Source organism: Lacerta agilis, chromosome 8 (genome assembly GCF_009819535.1).
Source record: "Lacerta agilis isolate rLacAgi1 chromosome 8, rLacAgi1.pri, whole genome shotgun sequence".
Taxonomy (NCBI): Eukaryota; Metazoa; Chordata; class Lepidosauria; order Squamata; family Lacertidae; genus Lacerta; species Lacerta agilis.
The window spans coordinates 62,150,976-62,176,244 of record NC_046319.1 but is presented as its reverse complement, the minus strand read 5'-3'; the positions used below and the strand labels follow the sequence as shown (position 1 = coordinate 62,176,244).

Sequence of the window (25,269 nt, the reverse complement as noted above, 5' to 3'; positions counted from 1 at the left end):
CATGACTAAACGACTAAATGACAACAGCATGTGCTTCACACAGTGTGTAGTTAAACTGGAATTTGCTACCACAAGATGTAGATATGGTCGCCGGTTTGGAGTGCTTTAAAAGGGGATTAGACAAATTCATGGAGAATAAGGTTCTAGTGGAGCTTGGCAATTGGCATGGGGAAGTAGCTTAGGATGCTAAGCAAGCAACCAGATCATCTCTGAGATGGCACAACTTAGTGATGTTCATATTTCTTGGGCAGATGTGCTGTTGGGCTTGTAGTAACCTGAATCACAAGGCTGTTAAACTGGAAGGGTTTCTTCTGCGCTGATCCTGTCTTTGGGGAAATATTTATTCATAAATCATTTCAGAAGGTATATTGGTGCAATGTGCAAGGAGGCCAAACCTGTAATTATGGTTAGATTCATGCAATTAGGAAAGCCTAGCAAAAGCAGCTTGTGTGTATCTGTGACATATAAGTGAACTACCTACTGTGGAAGTCGAGAAAGTTTTAGTGATTACAGAACAAAATGTGAAGAGCATTTTTGCTCCTGAATTTATCTCTCCAAAATGAAAGAGTTTAACTAGTTTCTTGTTTGAAAGTTCCTTTCAATTACTTACCATTGGTGGCCAAAGTCTTCCCGAAATGATCAGTTGCTGAGCTTGCATATGCTGAACTTGCTTCGCATTTTAATAAGCTTCTAGTCCAGTTAGAAAGTAAAATAGGGCAGGTGCCTGTAAACGTTGGTTGCTTCCCAAAAGCTAAATCAAAGAGCTTTTATTTGGCGTTATATAGCTAAGCCAAAAGAGCAAACACTGCTAGTAGTAGGAATAGGGAAAGCTGCCTCAGACTGAGTCAGACCCTTGGTCCATCTCAGCTCAGTATTGTCTATACTGACTGGTAGCAGCTCTCCAGGGTTTCCGAGAGAGGACATTCCCAGCCCTAGCTGGGGATTGAAACTGGGACCTTCTGCATGGACAGCAGATGCCCTTCCTCTAAGCTATGCTCTTTGTTTATTATTCTCATACTCGAAAGCTTCTTGGATCCAGTCGTGAAAACATTGAATTGGAGTCATATTGGTACAGGAAACTCCCCATTTGCACAGGGGTTGTGTTCTGGGTCATTCGCATGTCAGAGGTCATGCATCAGTCTGCCCTGCCCCTGCCGGTGTTCGTATGTCAATCGGACATGTGCAAAATGGTCACTGCCTGCATAAGTAATAGAGAAAAACCTGGTGCCAGGTACAGGTTTATTGGAGACTCCTAGGAAACTATGGTTTGCAAAGAGGGACAGTCTTGTGAATGCATGATCACTCCTTTCTCACCTTTTCCTCCAAAGAATGTTTTCATTGCATTCCTTATGTTAGGAATTCTTTCAGTTGTGTGCAGACTGATGCAAACTACCATGGTTAATATGCTTCCCTCCAAAAACATGCTGTTTTGTCCGGTTGCCTTTTAATGCTCCTAGATAGCTCTGTCATCTGGCTTCTGCATCAATTCTCTTTCCCGTCTACTATGTTTCTGTGGTTTTTGGCTCAATTTTCAGATCTTCAGAAAGTTCCACATATGCCTGAGCTTACTTGTTATTACTTGGATTACCGTAGTTCCCTGTTTTGAAGACTTTGGTTTCCAAGGTCTTAATCTTGTTTAATTATTATTATTTTTTGCACATTGCTTGTCACCCACCATTTTATTCCTTGGCCTAGTTAAGTTAGCTACATCTGCCTATACAAGCCTTTCCCCAACTTGATGCCCACCCTCTGACGTTGATCTATGACTCCCATCTTGGGCCGATGGGAGTTGTAGTGCAAAACATCTGGAGCAAACAAAGTTAGGGAAAGTTGGTCTGTGCTGTGTATTCTGCCTCCCAGATGTGTTTCCAGAAACTAAAACAAAGACTTTTTATTCTCTACCTTCATTAAAGTCTTGTGGGTATGATTTTGTTTGGCATATATTACCCCTCCAGCAGATTTGGGGAAGTCTTTCTATTTCCTGTTATGGGCTCACAGCTGCCAAACAAATTTTGGCACTTTTTCAACAGTGCCTTCCTCCAGATATCTGGTTTTGAGAGATATTATTCTTTTAAAAATCAGGTATCTGGAGGAAGGTACTGTTGAAAAAGTTCCTAAAAATAAAATAAGGAGGTGGGGCAGGGAGAAGTAACACCCTTGATTTGGGGGTGGCAGGGGGAGGGGAAGAAAATAAATAAACAGAGTTGGATTTAAAAGCCAGCCGTGAAATTGTCAAATCAGATTGCAAATCAAGTTGAAATAGTATGGACATTAAAATTGACTGATTTGATTATAATCATTAGTGTATCTTGCAAACTATGACTTACCATAGTTCATGTTTAGACCTAGCAGTTCTGTTGGGTTTATTCTATTTTTTTTCTTAATGAAGTAGAGTGCATGAATTCAGCCAACCAAACTGAATATTTATTGGCACAACTTTATTCTATCTGTGTTTGACTGTCACTTCCTGGCATTGAAAGATGAAAGCTGTCAAGCTTGTTTAAGGACTGTGAAATTTAGACACCTGTGTATCCTTCAGAGCTCTCTAGTATTTGGAATAATATGAACAGTGTGTCCGAGTGAACCCAAAGTGAATTTGGCTCCCTTTCATGCTGAATTTGTGGTTGCAGTTGAGCCATTCTGATGGAATTTTGGATTTATTGGACTACGGAAGCTGTTGGTAGAGCTTGGAGTTTTGAATTGGTTGGGTAAGCTTGTAGTAGTTAGTGGTCATGGTTCTAACATTGCAGTCTTTAATATTTTAAGGGGTGTGATACCAATGAAATCAGTTTCTCCAAAACAGGATCTTCTTTCATAATGCAAATGGGTCTTGAGCTTGTTTGTTTTTTAGAAGACATTTTTTCTTTATTGCATTACTGTAATTTGGAATGTTTTCTTTGCCAAATTCAATGGGGAAATATTAAATACCGCCATGGTGGGAGGAGGAAATACCTAAAAACTCATTTTTGCTAAATTAAGAAGTTGTCGTTTTCTTTTCCTTTGGGATTTGTCAAAAAACAAAATGTAAAATGTTCTTCTTGAGCTTTTGCAACGTGGTCTTATTGTTACCAATTGCATAAAATTTGCGCACGCACACATACAAACACACACAAACACGTGTGTGTGTGTGTGTGTGTGTGTGTGCACGGTGGCAGCCTTATTTCCTCTAGGGTTAGGGGAAGGCAAATACCGTTAAGTGGAAATTTGTTCAGATTTAGTATATTATGTGGGGAAAATGAGTGCAAGTGCTTTATTCTCATTCTCCATTTACATACTATTTAAGAGGTTGGGGTGGTTAGATGCTCTTGGACTACAGCATCCATCATCCCTCACCCATTGGCCTTGCTGGCAGGCAGGGCTGATGGGAGTTGGAGCCCAACAGTATTTGGATACGCCACATTGGCTGGCCCTTCTTTTGAGATTTAAGGTGTGGGCATCCAAATCTTGGAACATGAGAAAGCAGGCCTTCACTTGTCAGGGATGGAGAACCTGTGGTCATCCAGATGCTCTTTGACTCCAACTGTCATCTACCCCAACCAGCATGACCATTGGTCAGGGATAATGGAAGCTGTAGTTCTGCAACATCCGAAGGTTGACAGGTGTCACATGCTTGGTCTAGCAAAATATGAAAGCCAGAGGAAAATCCAACAAGCAGGTTAAAAGCCCTTCAAAGTGGGCACTTGGAAAGGGGGAGTGTGGGAGGGGAGAACCTGATGAAACAGAGCAAAACTATTTAAGAATGTTCAGAATGCTATTTGTTTCCACCTCTCCATGCCTTGAGCTCCCTCCAGGAATGTTTATAAATCCAGTAGTGATGCATTCATCGGACAGTAAGAATCTTTTAAAAAAAATCTTTCATCAATTTGGATCTTCTATCTATCTAATCTGTGGGGTCCCTGTTGCCGAGATAGTTGTAAAGCAATTGCTCCATTGTTGTTGATCCTCAGCTGACAGTTCAGGACTGACGAAAGGATCCTCCCATGTTAACATCTGATGGATTTGATTGTTTGAGTCACTGAAAATGTTTGTGTTGCAATAGTGAAGGAAAAGAATGTTAGTCATTCCTTATTGTAGTATCCTGTGGGCCTCCAGGTGGCTCCAGGGACCTCAAAGCAACTTCTAAACTAAAAGCTTCAGGTGCAATTAGTGTTGAATTCCTTTTTGTGACATTAATGGGAGGATTTTGCAGAGAATGGGGGGGGGGATTGGTACTGGTTCACATTTTCCCTTTTTTCAAATGTGGGTTAAACTTTGCCAGACAGGGCCAACGGATCCTGCCTTTAAGCACAACCAGGTAGCTTGCTAGAGCAGTAAGTGTTGGGTGCTGAGTGTGAGCAACCACTGGGGCCATGACCAAGGGCTCACTGAGGATGTGAGGGAAAGTTGCACAACCTCAGCAGGCTATGGATATGTGTAGGAGTTTGATCCTGTGGGTCCCAGGTATTAGCCAAAATACCTAGAAGAACCCCAGTGCTGGATTCCTGAACACACAGGTGGGTGGTGAAGCACAAAGCACAATTATTTTCCATACAAGTGTCCTTCTCTAAAGGCTGCTGGAAAGGCTTTCCAAAATCCCACATCAGGGATACTTTTAGCAGGGTCTTTCCAGCCATCCTTGGGGGTGGATGAATTCAAATGGGAAATAATCATGCTTTGCTCATCCCTGTGAATCTGCAGGTCTAAGTTTATCTAGTTGTAGGTGTTCTTGTTTATTATTCAGATTATTCAGCTGCTTATTATTCAGATTATTCAGTTGTGGTGGGTGGAATAGCAGAACTTTCTTCCCTGTGCTTTTTTGAAATAAAATATCCAGGCAAGCCTGCCACAAAACAACCCAGAAGACCCCCCAGAACCAACAAAAAGCTATTTTTTAATTTACAAAATTACAAATCAGAGAACTTTTTGCAACTTTCTGTAGGTACTACTTTGCAATTAAGGCTCTCTAATTTTTCTTGAACTCTGTTGAAATGGTTGGTTGTAGTTTCTATTTCTTAGAAGGTATGAGGTACTAACATTAGAAGGTATGAGGTACTAACATTTTTTCTTCAATATGTAAATGTTATAATTTTTCCTATCTATAGGGACAGCCCCAGTTTTTCTAGTATCTCTCTCTCTCTCTCTCTCTCTCTCTCTCTCTCTCTCTCTCTCTCTCATTTTATAACACCATTTTTTTCTTTTTGGAAAGAATTTGAAGATGCCCTTTAAAAATATTGCCAGAGTTGATATCTGTCCACTTGAGTTCTTCAGTATTTAGCTTTCTCCTAGGTCTCATGTTAAGTATGAGTGCATATTCTACATCAGGAAGCTTCTCCCATGTTTGATCTCCTGCACACATAGATGTCATATACACATCAACATCGATCACCTTGAGCCAGTTTTAACCTCTCAGCCTTACTCTATTGCAGGGTTGTTGTAGAAAAAAAGTGTGTGAGGGAAGGGATTGTGTACAACATCTTCAACAGATAAATGGAATTGCAGCTCTAAGCTGCCTTCAGGCCCTGTCGGGGGAAAAGGTGGGATATAACAACAACAACAACAACAACAACAACAACAACAGCAACAACAAGTGAAGATGCCTGGGTTCCAGGATGGCACCTGACATCACCATCTCAGGATCATTGGATCTGGACTGCTTTCACAAACTAACACCCCATCTGTTGTTGTTGTTGTTCAGTCGTTCAGTCGTGTCCGACTCTTCGTGACCCCATGGACCAGAGCACGCCAGGCACGCCTATCTTTCACTGCCTCTCGCTGTTTGGCCAAACTCATGTTGGTAGCTTCGAGAACACTGTCCAACCATCTCATCCTCTGTCATCCCCTTCTCCTTGTGCCCTCCATCTTTCCCAACATCAGGGTCTTTTCTAGGGAGTCTTCTCTTCTCATGAGCTGGCCAAAGTACTGGAGCCTCAACTTCAGGATCTGTCCTTCCAGTGAGCTGGAATCAGGGCTGATTTCTTTAACCCCATCTGTAGGGTATATCTATCAGTTATATATTACTTTCCTTCTTCAGTTCTCAAAGTTCTTAACCTAGCCCAAGGTTGTCATCTGAACTAGTCAGATGTTTAACTGAAAATCAATCACAGTCAGACCATCATTTGAAAAATAAGATTTAGAGCCATCTTGCCCACAAATGGCAACTAAACATTGCATTTTGGCGACTGCAACCTTGGCTTAAGGAGCCATTTGGAGCCTAGCTTATATATTTGAGTTTCTAACATTGGCTAGTCACAGAAGAGTTTTGAGATACAACAGGGAAATAAGAGCCTTTAGCAATGGTGGGTTCAGAGTCAGACAGTAAAAACTGTTTTTAAAAGTCTCCCTGTTTTTCCTGTGAAATGTTGGAAGGCATGTGTTTTTTTGTGTTCTTCAAGGCTCTAATTTCCATAAGTGGTGGCAGCTTGATGGTGTTTGCCTTTGCTTATCATGCATGGCTTGGTATGTGGGAGTAATCTGGTCCTGTTTACTCGATAGGTATATCTTGATTGCTTTTGAAATCTGGTTATGCACATTGTGAACTGGGGTATGAGAGCTACTCACCTTGATATATGGAGGTCCCTGAGTTAGTGCTGCCACTGGACTTTGGCCATTGAATGTGTGCTGTAAAGATGGATATCTCAGTTAGACCTGGAGACCCTTGGAAGTAATTAATGCTTAATACAAACTTCCTTAAATCTTAAGATGCTTGCTTTTAGGAAAGTTGCTTTGTATACAGATTCCCGCCTAGTGAGACCAATGACTATAAATAGCTTGTCTTATTGATGGGTGGTTCAAAATAGTTGCAGATCAGCTATTGTGGCATTTCTTTGGTACTGACTGTATGAATGACTTAACATTTCCTGAAATATTTATACCTCTGCTGAAGGCAATGATCAAGAACAGTGTTACTGAGTAAAGGAGGTATTTTTAACCCACTCCCAAGTGGGATTTCAGGAATAGAGGCAGAAGTGAGGATCCACAATGGGCTGCTGGAGTACGGATCCGTAAACTGCCCCTACACCATGGGGTGTGTGTGTGTGTGTGTGTGAGAGAGAGAGAGAGAGAGAGAGAAAGAAAGAGAGAAGCAGCAGCAGCAGCCTCAAGAGAGACTCTCCTGACACCTTTTTAAAGGTAATTCCAGGGTCAGATGAAGACTTCCCCCCATAAGGCTTATTTAAAAAATCTAATTGCTATCCCACTGATTGTGAATTTGGATTTAGATGTCCCTGTGCTGCAAATGTTTCTGCAGCAATTATTTTTATTATATCTATATTATAAATGTAAAAGGTGGATGTTTGTGACCGATCACCTTTCTCCGTAACTGCTTGACCGATTCCGTTGAAATTTGGACACAATGTTCCATGGCCATATGGGAGTGTTTGTGAGTACTTACATTGTACAGATAGCACACCTTTCACTGGTAAAAACATGATTTTATGCAAAACAATATAGCGCCCTCCAGTGGACGTCAAAACCACAGACGTCATCTCATTTCACCACCACACACCCCTGCCCCACCCCCTTCCTCCTCCTCCTCCTAAAAACCACCATAGTCGACGCCCCATACTGCCTCCAGCCTGCACCGCCTCCCCCAGAGCCAGGCTAGAAGTAAAAGCTGACTCCATCGACTCCGCCACCATCTCAAGAGCCAGGATGGCCCCAAAAGCCACCGACTCCGCCACCGCCTCAAGAGCCAGGCCGGTCCCAAAACCCGCCGCCTCGAGAGCCAGCCCAGCCCAAAAAGCCGCCTCCGCCACCACCTCGAGAACAAGCCCAGCCGCAAAAGCCGCCACCGCCTCCAGAGCCAGTCTGCCACAAAAGCCGTCTCCACCGCTGCCTCGAGAGGCACGCCAGCCCCAAAAATCGCCTCCGACGCCTTCGCCCCCACCTCGAAAGCCAGGCCGGGCCAAAAAGCTGCCTCCGACACCGAGATAGGCCACGTCCAGAACCTTTCACACACTAAGCCACAGCAACACGTGGCCGGGTACAGCTAATTTTTAATATTTTTATATCTTTGTGAGCCATCTAGAGAACTGTGCTATTGGGCAGTTAAATGTATTAATCAGATATAGGGAAGGAGTTTGTCTCCTAAGAGATGGAAGCACAACTGTGTTCAGTACAGCCTCTGGATAGTGTTCCAGGGCAACTCAGTGACACAGTAATGAAGTATTCCCAATATGCTCAAGAAAAGACGGTTCTTTTTTTTTTTAATGAATTTATCATGATGACTTAAAGGTGCAACCCATCCTTTCCCTCCAGCTTTTGACAAGTAGCAACATTTTTCTTATCCTCATAACACCTTTTTAAAAAGGGAGATCTTAGTTCCTCATTTATTAGAAAACTGTGCAGAGATCATGGGAAGCCCCTCAGTAAATCTAAGCCACAGCACGGTTTTGAACGCAGGTCTTCCTGATGAAACTGGTTTTAATAAAATTTGCTGAAGGGCTTTAAAGATTGACTGTCACTGCAGAAAAAGCTGCTGTTGCTCTGTTTACTTGTATTGACCACATTTAACCTTGCTGCTCCTATTGAAATAAATTTGCTTATCTTTGAAGTCTGTAGTTCAACCTCATTATTTTAAGATACAATTTTTGAGGTGGTAATGGAAATTCTATCCTTCAGTTCCGCAGTTGTGGAAGACCACTCAATATTTCAGTGATTCCTAAAGTATGAGACTGTCTTTCCTAATTGTTGACCCCTGTCTGTCTCAAGAGACAATGGAGTGCGACTGGGGGAGAAATCAAACCGCTGCGTTAGCAGCACCAAAGTAATCTCCCCAAGGTGCAAGCCCGGGCATTGTATACGGAGGTCCTGGGCTGTCCAGACGACAGGACCCCCATCTCAGCCCCGCACTGTTTTCTCATGCTAATTTCACGTACTAACTCACTGAGGGTTTGAGACCCATTGGCTACCCTCACCTGGTTTAGCCTGCCAGTCGAAGCTGTTTCTGTGGTGAGGCTGCTGTCACATGCTGACAGCTTCTAGGAGCCACAGGTGAGAGCTAACTGCAGGGTGGGAACCAAAGGTGGGCAAACTACCCCAGAAAGGAGCATGATGTCCCCCCCACTATAGAGGTACTATCCCTCCCCTAACACCCCATACACTCCCTAATGAGGCTTTGACATCTGACAGGGTCAGCTTCCCTTTGGCCTATTGAAACATTGGGACAGGAGAAGTGTAATATCTGACTTCAATCAAGGTTGCTTCAGATATCAGCAAAATGCAGAGTCTTCATTTCCATTGTGAATGCTCAAAAGGCATTAACATGACTGAAAAGGTGTGGTAAATGTGTCCCAAAGAGCAGCAATTAGCACAGGCTCCTAGGGCATGTTTACTAAGTGTTTTGAGACACATGAATGCCCTTCAGACATTAACCAAAATATAGTCAAGTTAGCTACTGTAGAAATGTGGGATTCATCATTGCTTTTGTGTGCAAAATCAGCCTTTTGCCAGGGCAACACAGGAAGTTGTGAGCCATTTTACAGGACCTATGGCAAGCCAAATATTTCTAGATACAAATTCTCTCCCCCCCCCCCGCCCCCAATGCTAGGCACATTCACTTGGAAGTTCATCCCACTTGTTTGGTGCAGTATACTTCCGTCTAGGATGATTCAGTATTAAACGTTGCGTATAGAAGCTCACTATCACAAAAATTGAAAACAAATATTTGAATTAACTGTAATTGTTCCCTTAAAAAAATTAAATGACAAATGGAATTGGTCATTTTGGAATTCATCTGTTGGATTTAACCTGTATCTTAACAATGAAAACCTAGTGCTTTAAATAGACCTCAGTGTTCTCTGAGAATGGGCCACCAGACAACTGTCATCTGTCTACTGATCAATCATCAATCTATTTCATCTATCATCCCTTTTGGCTGAGGAAATCCATTCTCCCAAACTCTTCTTTCTCTGCTGACTCAACGTTGCCACCTTTGTACTTAGTGTCTGGGTGATTTCTTGTATGTTTCAAAACAAACAACTTGAGCTTTAAATGAAGTGTCTTGATGAAGCTGAGTGCTTTAATTGACCATAATATAGATTCCAAGTCTAGTGAAGTGCAATGCAGCTGAATCTGTCTTGGAATCTGGAATAGTTGGGGTTTTATCCATCTGTTAGGTTGGAAATCTCAACTGGAAGGAAAAGCAAGCTCAACAACTGCATTGAGTGTTGAAGCCAGAGGAGTGAGATTCCTCCCTGCTCCCCCCCCCCTCCGGACATTTTCCTTCCACACTAACTTTCTTCGTCTTATGCCTAACTTGCCACAATCCATGAAAACAAATGCCATCTCCTTAGGAAGGACCACTTTAATTGAAAGTTTGTACACTGGCAGATGCATGCACAGGGCTTATATCAGTGTTTCATAATGGTGGGAATTAAATTATTGGCAGATCATGGACACATACAGTGCTTTAAATCAGATACTAGAGGGAATTCTGTTTCTCACATACTACGTGTCTTACACAAGACATGTGTTATGTTAAATAAGACAACACATACTGAATAAGAATGAAACTATCCCTTTGGTTAGTCCAATTAATTGTTTGCAGATTTTGCAAGCTTTATGAGTCCCATAGGAGGCACACACAATTGATATACTGTATTAGTAAAGTCACTGTCACCCTCAGCTCACATTTCCTTTTCATGCAGATCACAGTGCCCACGTCCATGCTGGTACAGAAGAAATTAAGCACACCCACATCCAATAAAACCCCTGTTTTTTTGTTTAATTAAGTCTTTATTTGTTGCTCTGCAGAATCAAACCAAAACAGAGCACCTTATAAGAGCCTTATTGGATCTGTGTCTACTGGTCTTTTAAATCTGTCCTCAACGGGGCTGGGGAAGCTCAGGTTTCTTCTCCGAATAGCAAAACAGTGGCAATTAGGTAGTGGTGCTGTTTTTGTAAAAGCTGTCCTGCCTTTGAAGTCTCTTTCGAGCTCTCTTGATCCTTCCTCCACTCCCTTACAGCATTTAAACTCCTGCTTTTTAAAGAGCAAGGGGTGTTGATTTATTTGGCTTCTGGGGTTGGAAGACTCCGCCCCCCTTCCTGAGATCCAGCCCTAAACAGAGTTCGCACTGTGGAATGACAGGCATTCCTCCTTGAAAGGAGCTGGCATGGGAGCTTATTTATGAGAATCGCGAAGTGTCTGGCCCAGGGGTACAGGAAATACAGGAGGGGTTTGTGCTTCGACCTACATCCCTGGCCGTTTCCTGAGTTCTGGCTGTTGTTGTTCTGCTCCCCGGACTCCAGACAATTCCGTCGCTCTCACCCTGTGGAGTTAGCTTGTCATCTTCTGAAGGCTAATGTCTGCTTCCAGAATAGACTCTCTTTTCTTTCTCTTCCTTCCCTGAGCTACCTCGAAGACTCTCATAATGGGGCAGACGCGCCACTCAAGACCGGTAAATCCAGCTCCCTCAGGTGAGTAATGGAGGGTCTAGCTGCGGCTGTAGGCAGGGCGAGAGTTGCAGGTGAAGTGTGCTCAAAAAAGAATGCGAGGATTGTGTAACCTGCACTCAGCTCAGAGGGGCTTCCAGTTCTCAACAAGTGACAAAAAGGGATTGTTTTCTTAATCCAGAAAAAATAATATTATTTATTAAAGGCCTTTGGGTTGGAATACACTTTACTGTTTAACTTGCTTCACTGTGGGCGGTGGGGGGGGGGTGTTGTAGTTTATGTGCCGCGTTCTTAAGAACCAGTCCTTTTGATCTTGCTTTTTGCTGCCAAAATGGTCAGGTGATGGGAAAAGCTGGCTTTAAAGAGTTCAGCAGCAAGCATAGCAACATGTTGTGCGTTTGGCTGGAATTAAGCATTTCATACTAAGGATCAGATGTTGAGTTGTCTTTTTACCTCTCCAATATGACTGATCTTTAGTTGGATATTTTAATCTGTGTTGGCTCTAAATTGCATCTGTGATCTGATGTTGTGGAAGTACAAGTGTTTATTTGGGGGAGGGCAGCGGTGAAGTAAAACACATTACCATTTAGAGAAGCCCACCCTCCCCCTGCTGGTAAGACCATTTAAAGTCCAGAGTCTAAGATTACCTAACTTTGCCAAAGGGGCTGAGGAAGAGAATGCATTTGAATGAAGAACTTCCAGCCAGTAATGTCCAGTGGAAGCAGAGTGAGTTTTTGATTTGGGGATTTTTTGTTTGTTTTGTTTTTTGTTTCAAGAGCTCCCATGTGGCTTATCACTATTCTTCCAGTGGGATGGCATCAGTTGTCTTCTTTCCCCACTCCTACTTAGATTGAGGGTGTAGCTGCCAACTTCAGATCCCATCTGTAATGCTCCCCAGATGGCGTGGTGGGCCTCACCCTGTCGCCTGGCATTCCATGCTATAAGGGCTGGATAAGGGGGCTTGGCAGTTGAGGCTTTCTGTATATCTACCACAAACATTTACATAGTAACACAAGCCAAATTACTAGTTTTTCCTTAAACTGACCCTGCAAATATTTTACAGATGGTTTTAGTTGAGGTGACGACCGATTCAGATGGTTTGTGGACTTTAAATATATTTTCTAGATTGACTTGTATGAGTTACGTGGCTATCTTTCTGTGTGATTCATCTGATTTTTAAGATACTTTTTGTGAGGGCAGGGGGAAGGATGTACTGCATCAGGAGGAGCCACCATGGTGTGTTCCTGATGTTATTGGACTCCGGCCAGTTGTTAGGGGTGATGAGAGTTCTAGCAACACCTGAGAAGCACCATATTGACTATCTGTGTCATAGCCCCTAGCAAGCTATATTTAGTATTAACCTATTTATTTGTAAAGGTAGTAGCCAGTAAGCACCTTATTTGTATTTTCATTGGCTGGTTGGTGTGGGGGGGTACATTAGTAGTTAAAACAAAGAGGAGTCTTTTGGCTTTTAAAAGGCTAGTAGGTGTATTTTGCCTTTCGTGAACTGAAGCCCACTTCTTCAGAGGCAGCTGATAAAGTGGACTCTAGTTCCTGCTTAAGGTGCAATAAAACTGTTAGTGCCACAATATTTGTGTGTGTGCGCGCGCATGCTTTTGCTATAGCTAACTAAGGGTACCTGCAGACTGCTACCAATGTATTGTGGGAGGTATTCAGAACTTTAGGTTTGCATAGTTAGTGGAATAAAGGACCTAACTGTGTCGATAGCTCAGTTTGGTTAGAGTGTGGTGCTGATAATGCCAAGGTTTCAGGTCTGATCCTCGTATGGGATAGCTCCATATTCCTTCATTGCAGGGGGTTGAACTAGCTGATCCTCAGGGTCCCTTCCAGCTCTACCATTCTATGACCACATTGCTCTAGCACACCACTTTAAAAAAAGAATTGGTCTTTTTGCTATCTAGAAGGTGGCAGGGAAATGCATTGAAAAGGTTTGGTAAACAAATAATGGGAAGACACCCCTGCAAGCAAATTGGGATGAATATTGGTTGTCATATAACCACCCCACAAACAAATCAGAATGATTGCTCCGTAAAGGCCAAATGTAATCTAACCCCCACATAATGTTTGTGCATAAAAATAAAAATAAATCGGAACAAATGCTTCATAAATATGTCACCTGGAGGAATTCTAACATTTCTACTGTGGCACACAAATGGTTATATCTGCTTGTGCTTCCACAAGTGATTAGAACACATTTTTGTCCCTAATGCAGCCTGTGTATGTGGCCTTTGTGGATAGTATTGAATAAGTCTATAATGATGGAAACAACCATTTTTAAATCAGATGTTAATACCGTGGAAAAGTGCTATTTAATTTGCAAAATGCATATGCTTTTATTGTCTTCATTTTTAGCCAAAGAAACAACATAATAGGCCCTTTTCCTTTGATGGGAGTGGGGATGAACTTCCCCACACTCAGATCATGATAGTTGTATAAACATTTGAGCAAACATAATGTGAGGCAGTCCAGTTTTCAGGTAAGAGACTCATCCTTGACTTGTTCTTAGGTTCCCTATGAAAAGAAGTGCCACCCAAACTGATTCTCATGTTTGAGCTTGAACTTCAGAGTATAATTAAGCAGCTGTGGAAACAAGTGATTTCCTTTTCCTACTAGGCTGCAGAGCTCACAAAGCATTATGAAATAAGAATGTTAACTGCCCGTAATGTATTTGTCTGCCAGAATTTTGGTATAACATCTGTATAGCCATTTAAAGGACATATAATCACATCTTATCTGACTTAAAGGTGATCGTTTGTGAAATGGTGTGAGTAGTGTTGGAATAGTAGTGTTGGAATAGGTATTGCCCAGGGGTGGAGAAGTTGTTGCCCTGCAAAAGTTGCTGGACTTCCAACTCCATCTGGGATGGCAACTGTCAGGGACAGTAATGGGCGGTGGAAATTTTTCCACTGCTTTGTTTTTCTGTGGGGATTCTTTTCTTTCATAAATTCTTTAGTAACAAAGAATGAATGCCAACTGCAAATTCATTATTAGGCAATCTTGGCAGTTTCAAACTGTTTTAACTTGTTTGCTAAGTACAAGTAAAATAAACATGCTAAATTAGACCACTCTTTAGGACATTAGACATATTCCCAAACCTATGGAAATTACTCAGTAATTTGCATAGGTTTCCAATTCGAATTTTTCCAGAAGACCCACCTCACTAGTCAGGGATGACGGAAACCATAGCCCAAAAATGTCTGCAGGTTCCCAACCTCTGGTATAGGCAAATAATTATGACAAATTCTTTAAAATATTATTTTGCTGTCAAGAAACAGGGAAGTATTCAGATGGTACATGTAGATGGCAAGACATGTCTAAAATGGGAGCAGTGTTCCCTGTGAATCATTCAGATGCCTAAATGGAGTAGGTGTCTCAAAACTGACTGCTGCTCTTAATCATATGGGAGTTGCAGTTTCTGAATGAGAAATATGACTTTTGGCAGAAGGTATGCCATGTCGAGGGCATGTGAAAAGGCTTCCTTAATGAAAGAGCAAAAATGGAAATACCACGGCCTTTATATTACTACATCAATACAGTACAAAAGGCTTGCATGGGGAAGGCCATAGCTCAGTGGTGGAGTGTCCGCTTTGCATGTAGAAGGTCCCAAATTCAGTCCCTAGCATCTCTAGGTAGGGCTGGAAATACCCCCTGTCTGAAACTCTGGAGAGCTACTGCCTGTCAGTGCGGAGAATGCTGACCTACATGGACCAGTGTTCTGACTCAGTATAAGGCAGCTTCCAGTGTTCCTAGATTTTATTGCACTGTTGGTTGGTATGAGTAAGACCTCTTTTGCTGCATTTTAGGGTGCAAAGTGTGTGTTATTTTGTAGTGACCTCAGAAGAATTGTTGCTGGCTTCAAGTGAGAGCAAATGCAAAGGTGAAGTGTCGTTGAGTTGTATTTGTTCCTATTCCAAGGACTACTGGCTTACTGTGCTGCATAACAGGTTTTCACTGATGTGTCTGTCATCATGGGGTTTTCTTGGCTTGGTGACATCAGCCGCATGATGACTGTGTTGGTGTGATGTCCAAAGTTGGCACCTGCTGCTGGTGCAATGCATTATACTAATTTTACACCTAATTTTGTGGTCTTGGTATTGGGCCTGAAAGAAATCCACTTGCTATGGAGCAAGTGTGCTTCATACTTTACCAAAATATACAGCTCTGCATTTGTAATCTTTTTCCTTTTTCATCACTTGGGGACATACGACTTGTCATATAAAGTAGAGCCCTGTGGCTTGATAAAGACTATATGATTTATTGTGGCATACATTTGCAAGGGCTAGAGCTTACTTCATCAGATGCAAGAAGTGCTGCCTTCACCTGAATTATGAGTGCATACACACGTCTGTTCTGCATATATCTATTTGTATGTTTAATTTACTTGCTGATGTTAATGTATTGGATGAAGTGAACACTTGCCCACAAAAGCTCATGCCTCATCAAAACTGGTAGTTTCTAAGGTGCCACGGGACTCCTTCCTGTGTTTGATGTAACTAACCTTGCTACCCTTCTGAATTGCATAACATAAGAAAGCTTAAAAAAAAGAAGAGGGTAAAATAGTGATAGAACCAGACAGTCCATGCTCACGAAGTCTTTGAATGGTGAAGTGATACGAGCATCTCAACTGCATCAGTCCCTGTCATCCAGCCATTCATAACATCCTTAAAAATAAGAGTGAGCCAGTTTATTTGACCAAATGTGGTGCTTTAATTCATTAGGATTACTATATTTAACTGTTGTTGTTCATTCCCCTCTACTTGCGGGTGGATGCCGTCACTACACACCTGTGCCATCCCATTGTGTGTTTCCAATGAATTGCCCCTTTAGAACCACTATTCAGTGGAATATTATCAATGTTCCCATTCCCTTTTTGCCTAGTACTATAACTGAATATTGTAATTTTAAGCAACTTGTCAATAGAAAAATGTGCCTTGGTGTGAAAGCAGTGGGTGTTCCAGATGCACACCTTTCTCAAAATGAATGAAAAGCAGAACTGTCGATACACCTCTTGGGATGAGAGCTGTCCTTGGCATGTTCCCATGTTACCTTTCTTGTGTGTTGTCTCTTCTTCTTCACCTAAAGAGGAGAGTTGGGCGATATGTGTAATGTATAGGTAGGTTGCTGTTACTTGAGTGTCCAGAACTACATTTGTGAACCAAATTCACATAAGTTTCAGCTTCTTGTTTAATAAAATATATGAAGGTGTTTAAGGCACATTGTTTTATTATGTTTCACCATTGAGGTCCATCATTGAGGTCAAGGGGCTGTGCACAGGTTCTCAGGCAGCTTGCCATCTGAGCACTGATCAGACTCAGACTTGTTTCGCTTCAGCAAGATGGGTGCACCATGTGTTATCTGACTGTGCAGCTTAGAAACAATTAAAATAAATCTCTCTCTCATATTAGGACTGAGTATACCATGGTAGTGCCTTATATTATATAGAACTCTAAAAAATAATTCATCTTGAACAACTGATATGGCTTCTACAAATAGTGATAAACCGTCCTTCGATAAAAAAATATTTTGGTGTGCGGGTACTTGCAGTACTCTAAATTTATCTTCCTGTCAGTTATCAAACGTGTTGCTGCTGCTTCCTCTAATAGCAAATTCAGGTAGTAGGTGGTGTCAGGAGTGGAGCCAAAAACAGGACCACTGAGGGAACATTAAGTAAGGTTTGTGGAAGTACCCAAAAAACCCACAACATATTTTAAAAATCAAAGCCAAGTGGGCAACCCTTCCACCAAAACATCTTCTTGGGCACTGAGCATACTCAGCAGCCATGGAATGCTGAGGGTCAGTTGGAAAAGAGAACAGGAAACTCTGCTTATGGTGCTGTCTGGGTGACACTAAGGCTACCTGGCACCTTGCACTGGAGTACACCTATGTGGAAAATGAGAATATACTGCAACATTTTGTTGCAGGTCCTGCTAGGTTCTTCTTTACACATATAATGCTGAAACAGTGTTGTGTCAAATGTCTTTCGCTGTAGGTGAAGCTTCGTCTCCCAGATCCAGCAATTGCTATCCAGTGAGCCATGCTTACGAAAACCACTCCTTGGTTTAGATTGCCTTTGGGTCTGAGGCTGAGGTCCCAGTGACCCACTTCACAGTGTTCATAATTCATATTTATTGGTATATGCAAGAGCAATAATCTTCAACAGAAATGCCATGTCACCCAAGTGTCAGCCTCTCAGTAATTGTGATTGTTGGCTCATTTGTCTTGTGTGTCTCTCACTGATTACATACGTGAATCAACCCGTAGAGAATTATGATGCTTCATTGTACCTCTACTGGAGTGCTCCAATCTCAATCATAGATCCTCTGATGGGGCACTTCCCCAGTGGTTCCCCATTGTCCTGAGATTTGTTTGGCCTTTACAAGGGCCTTTAGTATGGCAGTCCCTGCCCTGTGGAACTCCTTGCCAGTGGAGGTTTGACAGGAATCGTTCCTACCTTCTTTTACACATCTCCTGAAAACTGCTTTGTTTAGGCAGGTTGTTGCAATATGCTTCCTCCTTCCTTTAGTTTAAACCAACCAATACTTACTGATGTTTTATTGGTGTTTTTATTGATGTTTAAACTGGTGCTTTTACTGGTTTGATTATAATCTTGTATGTTGTATACCACCGTGTTATACTTTTATGAAAGTGGATTATAAATACTTCAACAAATAAATAAATCTGTGTTCAAAATATGTACCAACATAGTAAAATGTTTGATTTGCTGTATGAAGTTGTTTGGGATTAAAAGATGGTCATGAATTTATAAACGTACACTTACTTAGATTGTCTGCTCTGGTAACCTTGTTGCCAAATGTACCGGTACTTAAAAGTTCACACATATTGGGAATAACAGGCACAGTAGAACTGTTTTTTTAAAAATGTATGATATGATCCAGATTGTGATATTCTACTACTCACCTTTCTCAGAATCTGTGCAGTGCAAAAGCTTGAATATTCCATTGGAAGGAGACATTGGTCTGATATAAGAACTGATCTTACCTGCTCTGTATCTTTATTCTTTGGGACCAAATTTATAGCAAGATTATGCATAACAGTTATTTATTGTGCTTGACTTTTAAACATCTGCTTTATGTGGGTTTCCTTCCTACCTTGCACAAAGAATTTTTGTGGCACAAAAGTCAAATAACTGAATTGGGATCTGAATTAATTGCTAGGGCAATTGAATTGGATATTTTCATACACTTTGGACACTAGAGTTAAGGTAAACTTTAAATCCCCATCCAATATTGAATCTCACTGTATCTTGGGGGTTGGGCTAGTCACATACTCTCAGCCTGACCTACCTCACAAGGTGCGGTTGTGAGGATCAAATGAAGGAGGGCAATGTACATTGCCTTAAGCTCCTTGAAGGAAAGGCAGTATATAAATATAAGAATTTCTTAAAAGGTGCAAATTTTCCTCAGGTGGTTGATCAGGTATTGTAGTGCTCATCTGTTGTAGTACATATGTTATAGTTGTAATGTTGTTGTGGATATGTGTCTTCCAATAGTTTTAAATGTTTTACTGTATACAGTACTGTTTTCCTGGAATATTTTTTGATTTATGAACCACTTTGATTAGTGTTTGCATTTGTGGTTTTTATTTTACTCAACACGAGAATAAATTCATACATTGAGAGGCCGCCTTCTACTGACAGCTGGCCTGCCTAGTTTGGTGATGTCTACACTGACTAGCAGCAACTCTCTTGGATCTCAAAGGTCTTTCCCACCACTTGCTACCTGAGATCCTTTAGAGATGGAAATGCAAAGAATTGAACCTGGGGCCATTGGCAGGGAAAGCTGAGCTGCAGCCCTTCCCATTTCTCAGTTCCACCTGTTGTGTCTTCCTGAAGGCACTGATGTGTGTATTCCTGTCCAGACTTTTTCCCAACTTCATGACTCAGACGTGAAGTTGGTGCGTGCTCTTTGAAGCTCTTTCTTACGCAACAAAGATTGATTGGTACCAAGAGGGGCCTTATGAAAGCCCTTCTATTGCTTTATTTTTTTAAGAACTCCAAATCTGGACATGAAATGCCAGTGTGCAGTTGCTTCCTTGTGTTGCCACGTGCCTCATCTCTACTCTTGCCGAGATCCAGATTTGTTCCAGGGGGATTCCAAACGAACACACACCCCATCACCTCAGTGCGTAAGCCATCTCTGAGTAATGCAGTTACCTGAAATGCCTCACTCCTAAAGCATACTGGGAGCAGCTGATTCACCCACTAATTAATCATACAGAACAAACAGAATACACTGTTGCTTCATAAGGTGGATCTTTTAGTGGCTCTTCTGTTTGTGTCAATGGTATCCCACTCATCCCATCAGCTCTTCTGAAAGCACCTCATGCCCCTGAACTGTTTCCTTCCCAGCTGGTCATTATAAAAAAAACCTCCTATTTAACTTCTAAGCATCCGTGTCTGAGTTTCCTTTTCTTCCTCTTCCCTCCTTGTCCACCTTTCCTCTTGTTTCATGCTGTTAGATTGTATGCCTGTGGGCAGGGACTGTCTTGCTACAAATGGTTGTACGCAAGCCACTATGGGAGCATTCGTGACTGTAGACATGCTCTATGAATAAGTGGAAGTGAATGTTAATAAACTCTTAAAGGCCAAAACAGATGTGGTGTGGGTGGGAGGTCCATGAACTGTTTTGACTTCTTTTTTTAACTTAAGCAGCTGTGTGCTGCAATGGTGGTGATGGATTAGAACAGGCAGTAATCTTTTACCTACATTCTCCCCCCCCCCAAATCCTGCTGTTATTAATCCTACTGATGGAAAAGACAGTTACCTGTATCATATCTGTGTTATGTTTCTCCAGCTGGGTAATAACTTGGAGGGGGCGGGGAAATCAAAACCCCAGATCTCCCAAGTCACATCTGTTTTCACTCTGAGCTATAAGAATAGCATCTAGAAGTTTTTATTGGACTTCATTGGGCATTTTAACATAATTCTGTGTCAATCTTGTTTAGGATGATGGAAAACTGTTCTTAATTATAAACTAGCCAGAATAAAGGGCAAACTATTGTATACATTAGGTTAAGTGGTGGTTTGGCCATGCATTTATCTTTTTATTCTAAATTGTAACCATGCTGCTGTTGTTTTTCACTGCATACAGGTTATTTGTCAACGTCTCTGAATATTACAAGCCCAAGAGTAAAAAGCAGAATTGTTAAACTGTGCATTCTAGGCAATGCAGGCATTGTATTGAATTGCAGCTGTGATAAACACAAAAGCTGGCTTAATTGTGACACTTAAACTGCCTAATTGATTGTTTTGTTTAGTGCTCTATCTTGACATCCAGAGGGTTTTGCAGAAGGGGAAAAAAGAAACCCTCCTAACCTTTATATGAAAGTGAAGAAGTGGCAGGCAGGTCAACTTTGGGTGCCATCCATGAATTAGAGGACCAGAAATCTCATTTTAAGGAGGGAACATACCGGTAGCTAGTTTTGCTCTGGAACGCCCTATCAAATCCTGGGTTTCAAAAAGTACCGGTACTTGAAGTGCATCCCAATTATATTTTGAGGTCAACTTTGCTGGTCTTCTGTCACAACATACAGGGTAGGTGTTTGCTGTTTTGCATGGCGCCATTACTGGCCATGAATAGGCTTGGAAATGTTTGCTCACCATTTCTTGCCAGACAAAAGTTCAGAATGCTCCAATGAGCATTGTGAATACACTTCTTGGCAATTTAATGTTTCTGACTGCTGGCAGGCATCTCCCTGATGCAGAATGAATTTTTCTTTCCTTTCTTCTGGTAGTACCCTTCCTTCTCCCCTTGTGTGTGGAAAGAAGCAGGCTTTGCACAGAGCACTTTGTTGATCCATGTTTGGATCCAGGTTGTCAGCATCTGCATTACAGATTACTGTTATAGGTTATAGCAGAAGGAGGGGAGAGAGTGCATCCTGGAAGTGCTTCTGTTTCCCTGATCACCTCCTTGCCATTCCTGCACATTTTAATGAAGTTAATGGCATTCATTTAGTTAGACAAAGGAATCTGATGACTGGTTGTTCTCTGAGTAAAATGTGATGTGGAAATCATGCCTTCCTTGCTCAGTCTTCTTTTTCTGGAATGTCTTATTGTCCTTTATCTAGTATCCTGTTGGTTTGAGCTTCCCTAGTGTGTGTGTGTGTGTGTGTGTGTGAGAGAGAGAGAGAGAGAGAGAGAGGAGCAAATGTATTTATTTCTAAGTGGTTATCACCAGTATGGTTTTTATGGTTTTCAGTGTGCGGAGTGCTTTACCTTGCTGCTGTTCTTGGAAAAAATGCTTTGTGAGTAACACTGTGAGAGGAAGATTTAGTCAAGGAAATTAAGTGAGGTTTAAATGGGGATTGGAAGCTTGATTTTATAATGTTCAAACCGTATCCATTGCATTCTACTTTCACTGCATCATAAACCACTGTATATAGTCACTTGAACAAGCTGGAAGGATTTGTGTAACAGCACTTTATGGTGTACAACACCTGTTGATTGTCTGAATATTTTATAGTATTTTATAGTATGCAAAGTGTGACAATATGATGAAATAGTGCTGCTATTCCCACCACCGCCGGGACTACCAGGACCAAGCCAAGATCCAGAACAAGATAAGATAAGAAAGGACAGGCAACTGGAGGAGAGGAATAAACAAAGAAATGGCGCTCAAGTTAATGACTTGGAATGTTCGGGGATTAAATCAGAGACCAAAGAGACGCAGAGTGTTTTATAGCATAGAAAAGAAGAATTTGGATATAATATGCTTACAGGAAACCCATATAGTCCGGCGTCACAGAAGACTACTACAGAACAAAAAATTAGGCCAAGAGTTCATATCATCGGACAAGGTCAAGAAGAGAGGAGTAGTGATTTATGCAAAGGAGAAATATAGCCCAAGACAGCTATTTAAAGATGAAGAAGGGAGATACATCGCAATTGAAATTAACGTACAAGGCGAAAAATTTTTGATTCTGGGACTTTATGCACCAAATGATGGAAAGTCGATTTTTTACAAAAAAATACATGACTTGCTGCTGGATTATTTGGATTATAAGGTAGTTTGCCTTGGAGACTTTAATGGGGCAGTTTCCACATTAATGGACAGATCTCAAAGAACAAAATTAACAAATGATGGGAAACTCCCAAAGACTTTCTTTGAAATGGTGGACAATTTGAATTTGGTGGACTCTTGGAGATTAAAAAATCCCACAGAAACAGAGGCAACGTATTTCAGCGAATCTCAGCAGTCATGGTCGAGGATAGACTACATCTGGATCTCGAACGAATTGGCTCCAAAATTACAAAAGGCAGAAATCGGCCCTAAAACGCTCTCAGACCATAATCCGGTACAGGTAAACCTAAAAATGATTTCCAAGGATTCTTTTAGATGGAGAATGGATGACGCATTGATGAGAGATACCAAGCTAGTAGATAGAGCGGCGAAAAAGATGAAAGAATATTTTCAAATTAATTGGACTTCAGAAGTGGAGAAAAGGATTGCCTGGGATGCAAGTAAAGCGGTAATGAGAGGATTCCTCATTAGTGAAAAGGCAAAAAAGAAGAAACAACAAAGTGCAGAAATGGAGAGATTGCTGAAATTAATTAAAGAAAAGGAAAAGGAATTAAGAGGACACCCCAGATGTGTCAAAATCCAAAAAGAAATTAAATACTTGCAATCCCAATATGCGAATATTATGAATCAAGATATTGAATGGAAAGTGAAAATGATGAAACAAAGAACATTTGAATCTGCTAATAAATGTGGAAAACTACTAGCCTGGCAATTAAAGAAAAGACAAAAGGCAAATGTCATCAGTAAATTGGTAGTAAATGGAAAAAACGTAGAGAAACCGGAGGAAATCAGATGGTGTTTTCAGAGATTTTATAAGCAACTGTACAAGGAGGAGAAGATAGAAGAAGTAGAGATAGACCGATTTCTGGAAAAGAATGGATTGCAAAAAGTCCCAGAGGAAAAATTAATAACTCTCAACCACCCAATATCGACACAAGAAATAGAAGACGCAATAAACAACATGCAATTGGGGAAGGCTCCAGGACCGGATGGACTAACAGCAAAATATTACAAGACATTGAAAGATTGGCTATCGCAGCCGTTAAGAGAAGTTTGTAACAAAATACTAGAAGGAGATAGGGCACCAGAGACGTGGAAAGAAGCCTTTATCACACTGATTCTAAAACCAGATACAGATAAGACTCTAATGAAAAATTATCGTCCAATATCCCTTTTGAATGTGGATTATAAAATTTTTGCAAATGTTTTGGCTACAAGGTTGAAAAGAGTGTTGAAAGACTACATACATAGAGACCAAGCAGGTTTCTTGCCAGGAAGACAAATAAGTAATAACACGAGAATTATTGTGGACATTTTAGAAAAACTGGAGAGAGACATAAATACAGATGCGGCACTATTGTTTGTTGATGCAGAGAAAGCTTTTGATAAAGTATCTTGGACATTTATGAAAAAGAATTTGGAAAAGATGGGAGTTGGAGAAAAATTTTTAAATGGCATTAAGGCCATTTACACAGAACAAAGAGCAAAAGTCATTGTAAACAGTGTGATATCGGAGGAGATCGAAGTAGAGAAAGGAACAAGACAAGGGTGCCCTATCTCCCCCTTACTTTTTATTACGGTCCTGGAAGTCCTTCTAAATATGATTCGGAAAGATAAACAGACAAAAGGAATTAAAGTGGGAGAGAAGGAATACAAATTACGCGCCCTCGCAGACGATTTGATGTTATCCCTGCAAGAACCAGAAAGCAGTGTCCCCAGAGCTTTGGAATTAATTGAACAATTTGGACTTGTAGCTGGCTTCAAATTAAATAAGCAGAAAACCAAAGTTTTAGGTAAAAATTTGAGTGCAGAACAGATCCAAAGAATTCAAGAAGCCACAGGCCTCAATTTTGTTAAATCTGTAAAATATCTAGGTATCAATCTCACAAACAAGAACTTGAACCTGTATAAGGACAACTACGAAAAATTGTGGATGGAGATAAAAAAAGATATGGAGATCTGGACAAGACTTAAATTGTCGTTAATGGGAAGAATAGCAGTGGTTAAAATGAATGTCCTACCAAGGATGCTGTTTTTATTCCAAGCCATACCAATTTTGGACAAACTAGACTGCTTTAAGAAATGGCAAAAGGACCTATCGAAATTTATATGGCAGGGCAAAAAGCCAAGAATAAAATTTAAGATTTTAACAGACTCTAAAGACAGAGGAGGCTTTGCCCTGCCGGACTTAAGGCTTTATTTTGAAGCTGCGGCCTTTTGCTGGTTAAAGGATTGGTTTAAATTAGAGAACGTTGATGTGCTGGACTTGGAGGGACATGATAATATGTTTGGTTGGCATGCATACCTTTGGTATGACAAGGCTAAAATCCACAGAACTTTTAAGTCTCATACAGTTAGAAAATCCCTATATCAGGTTTGGACTAGATACAAAGACCTGCTTGAGAGAAAGACTCCTAGATGGATCTCTCCAGTGGAGGCCAAGGCATATAAGAGACCGAATATGTCTGCAAACTGGCTAAGATATATGGACATATTGCAGCAGGAAGGGGACTCTTTTAAGCTAAAAAGCTATGATCAAGTAAAAAGTCAGGTCCCCGACTGGCTGCATTATTACCAGGTTTATGAAACATTTAAAATGGACAAAAAAGTTGGTTTTCAGGTAGAAAAATCAAAACTGGAAACAGAACTGATAGAATCGAACTTTAAAAACCTTTCCAAAATGTATAATCTTCTGCTAGAGTGGCATACAAAAGACGAATTGGTTAAATCGTCAATGATAGATTGGGCAAAAGATGTAGGACATAATATTATGATGGATGACTGGGAGAGATTGTGGCAAAAAGGTATCAAATTTACTGCTTGTCATGGTTTAAGAGAA

The 25,269-nt window shown here is 41.1% G+C and overlaps 1 protein-coding gene across 2 annotated transcripts in view; it reads left to right on the top strand.

Moving 5' to 3' along the window:
* Positions 1–25,269, top strand: part of PHACTR4 (phosphatase and actin regulator 4) — an 86,758-nt gene that overhangs the window by 34,148 nt on the left and 27,341 nt on the right. The window contains exon 1 of one of the 2 annotated variants that reach the window (XM_033157873.1): positions 10,984–11,394. The exons of the other annotated variant lie outside the window; for it this stretch is intronic. Within the exon in view, the coding sequence (XP_033013764.1) occupies positions 11,349–11,394 (46 nt within the window). The 5' untranslated portion in view covers positions 10,984–11,348. Of the gene's footprint in view, positions 1–10,983; positions 11,395–25,269 lie in introns of those variants that run through there. 2 annotated transcript variants of the gene reach the window in all.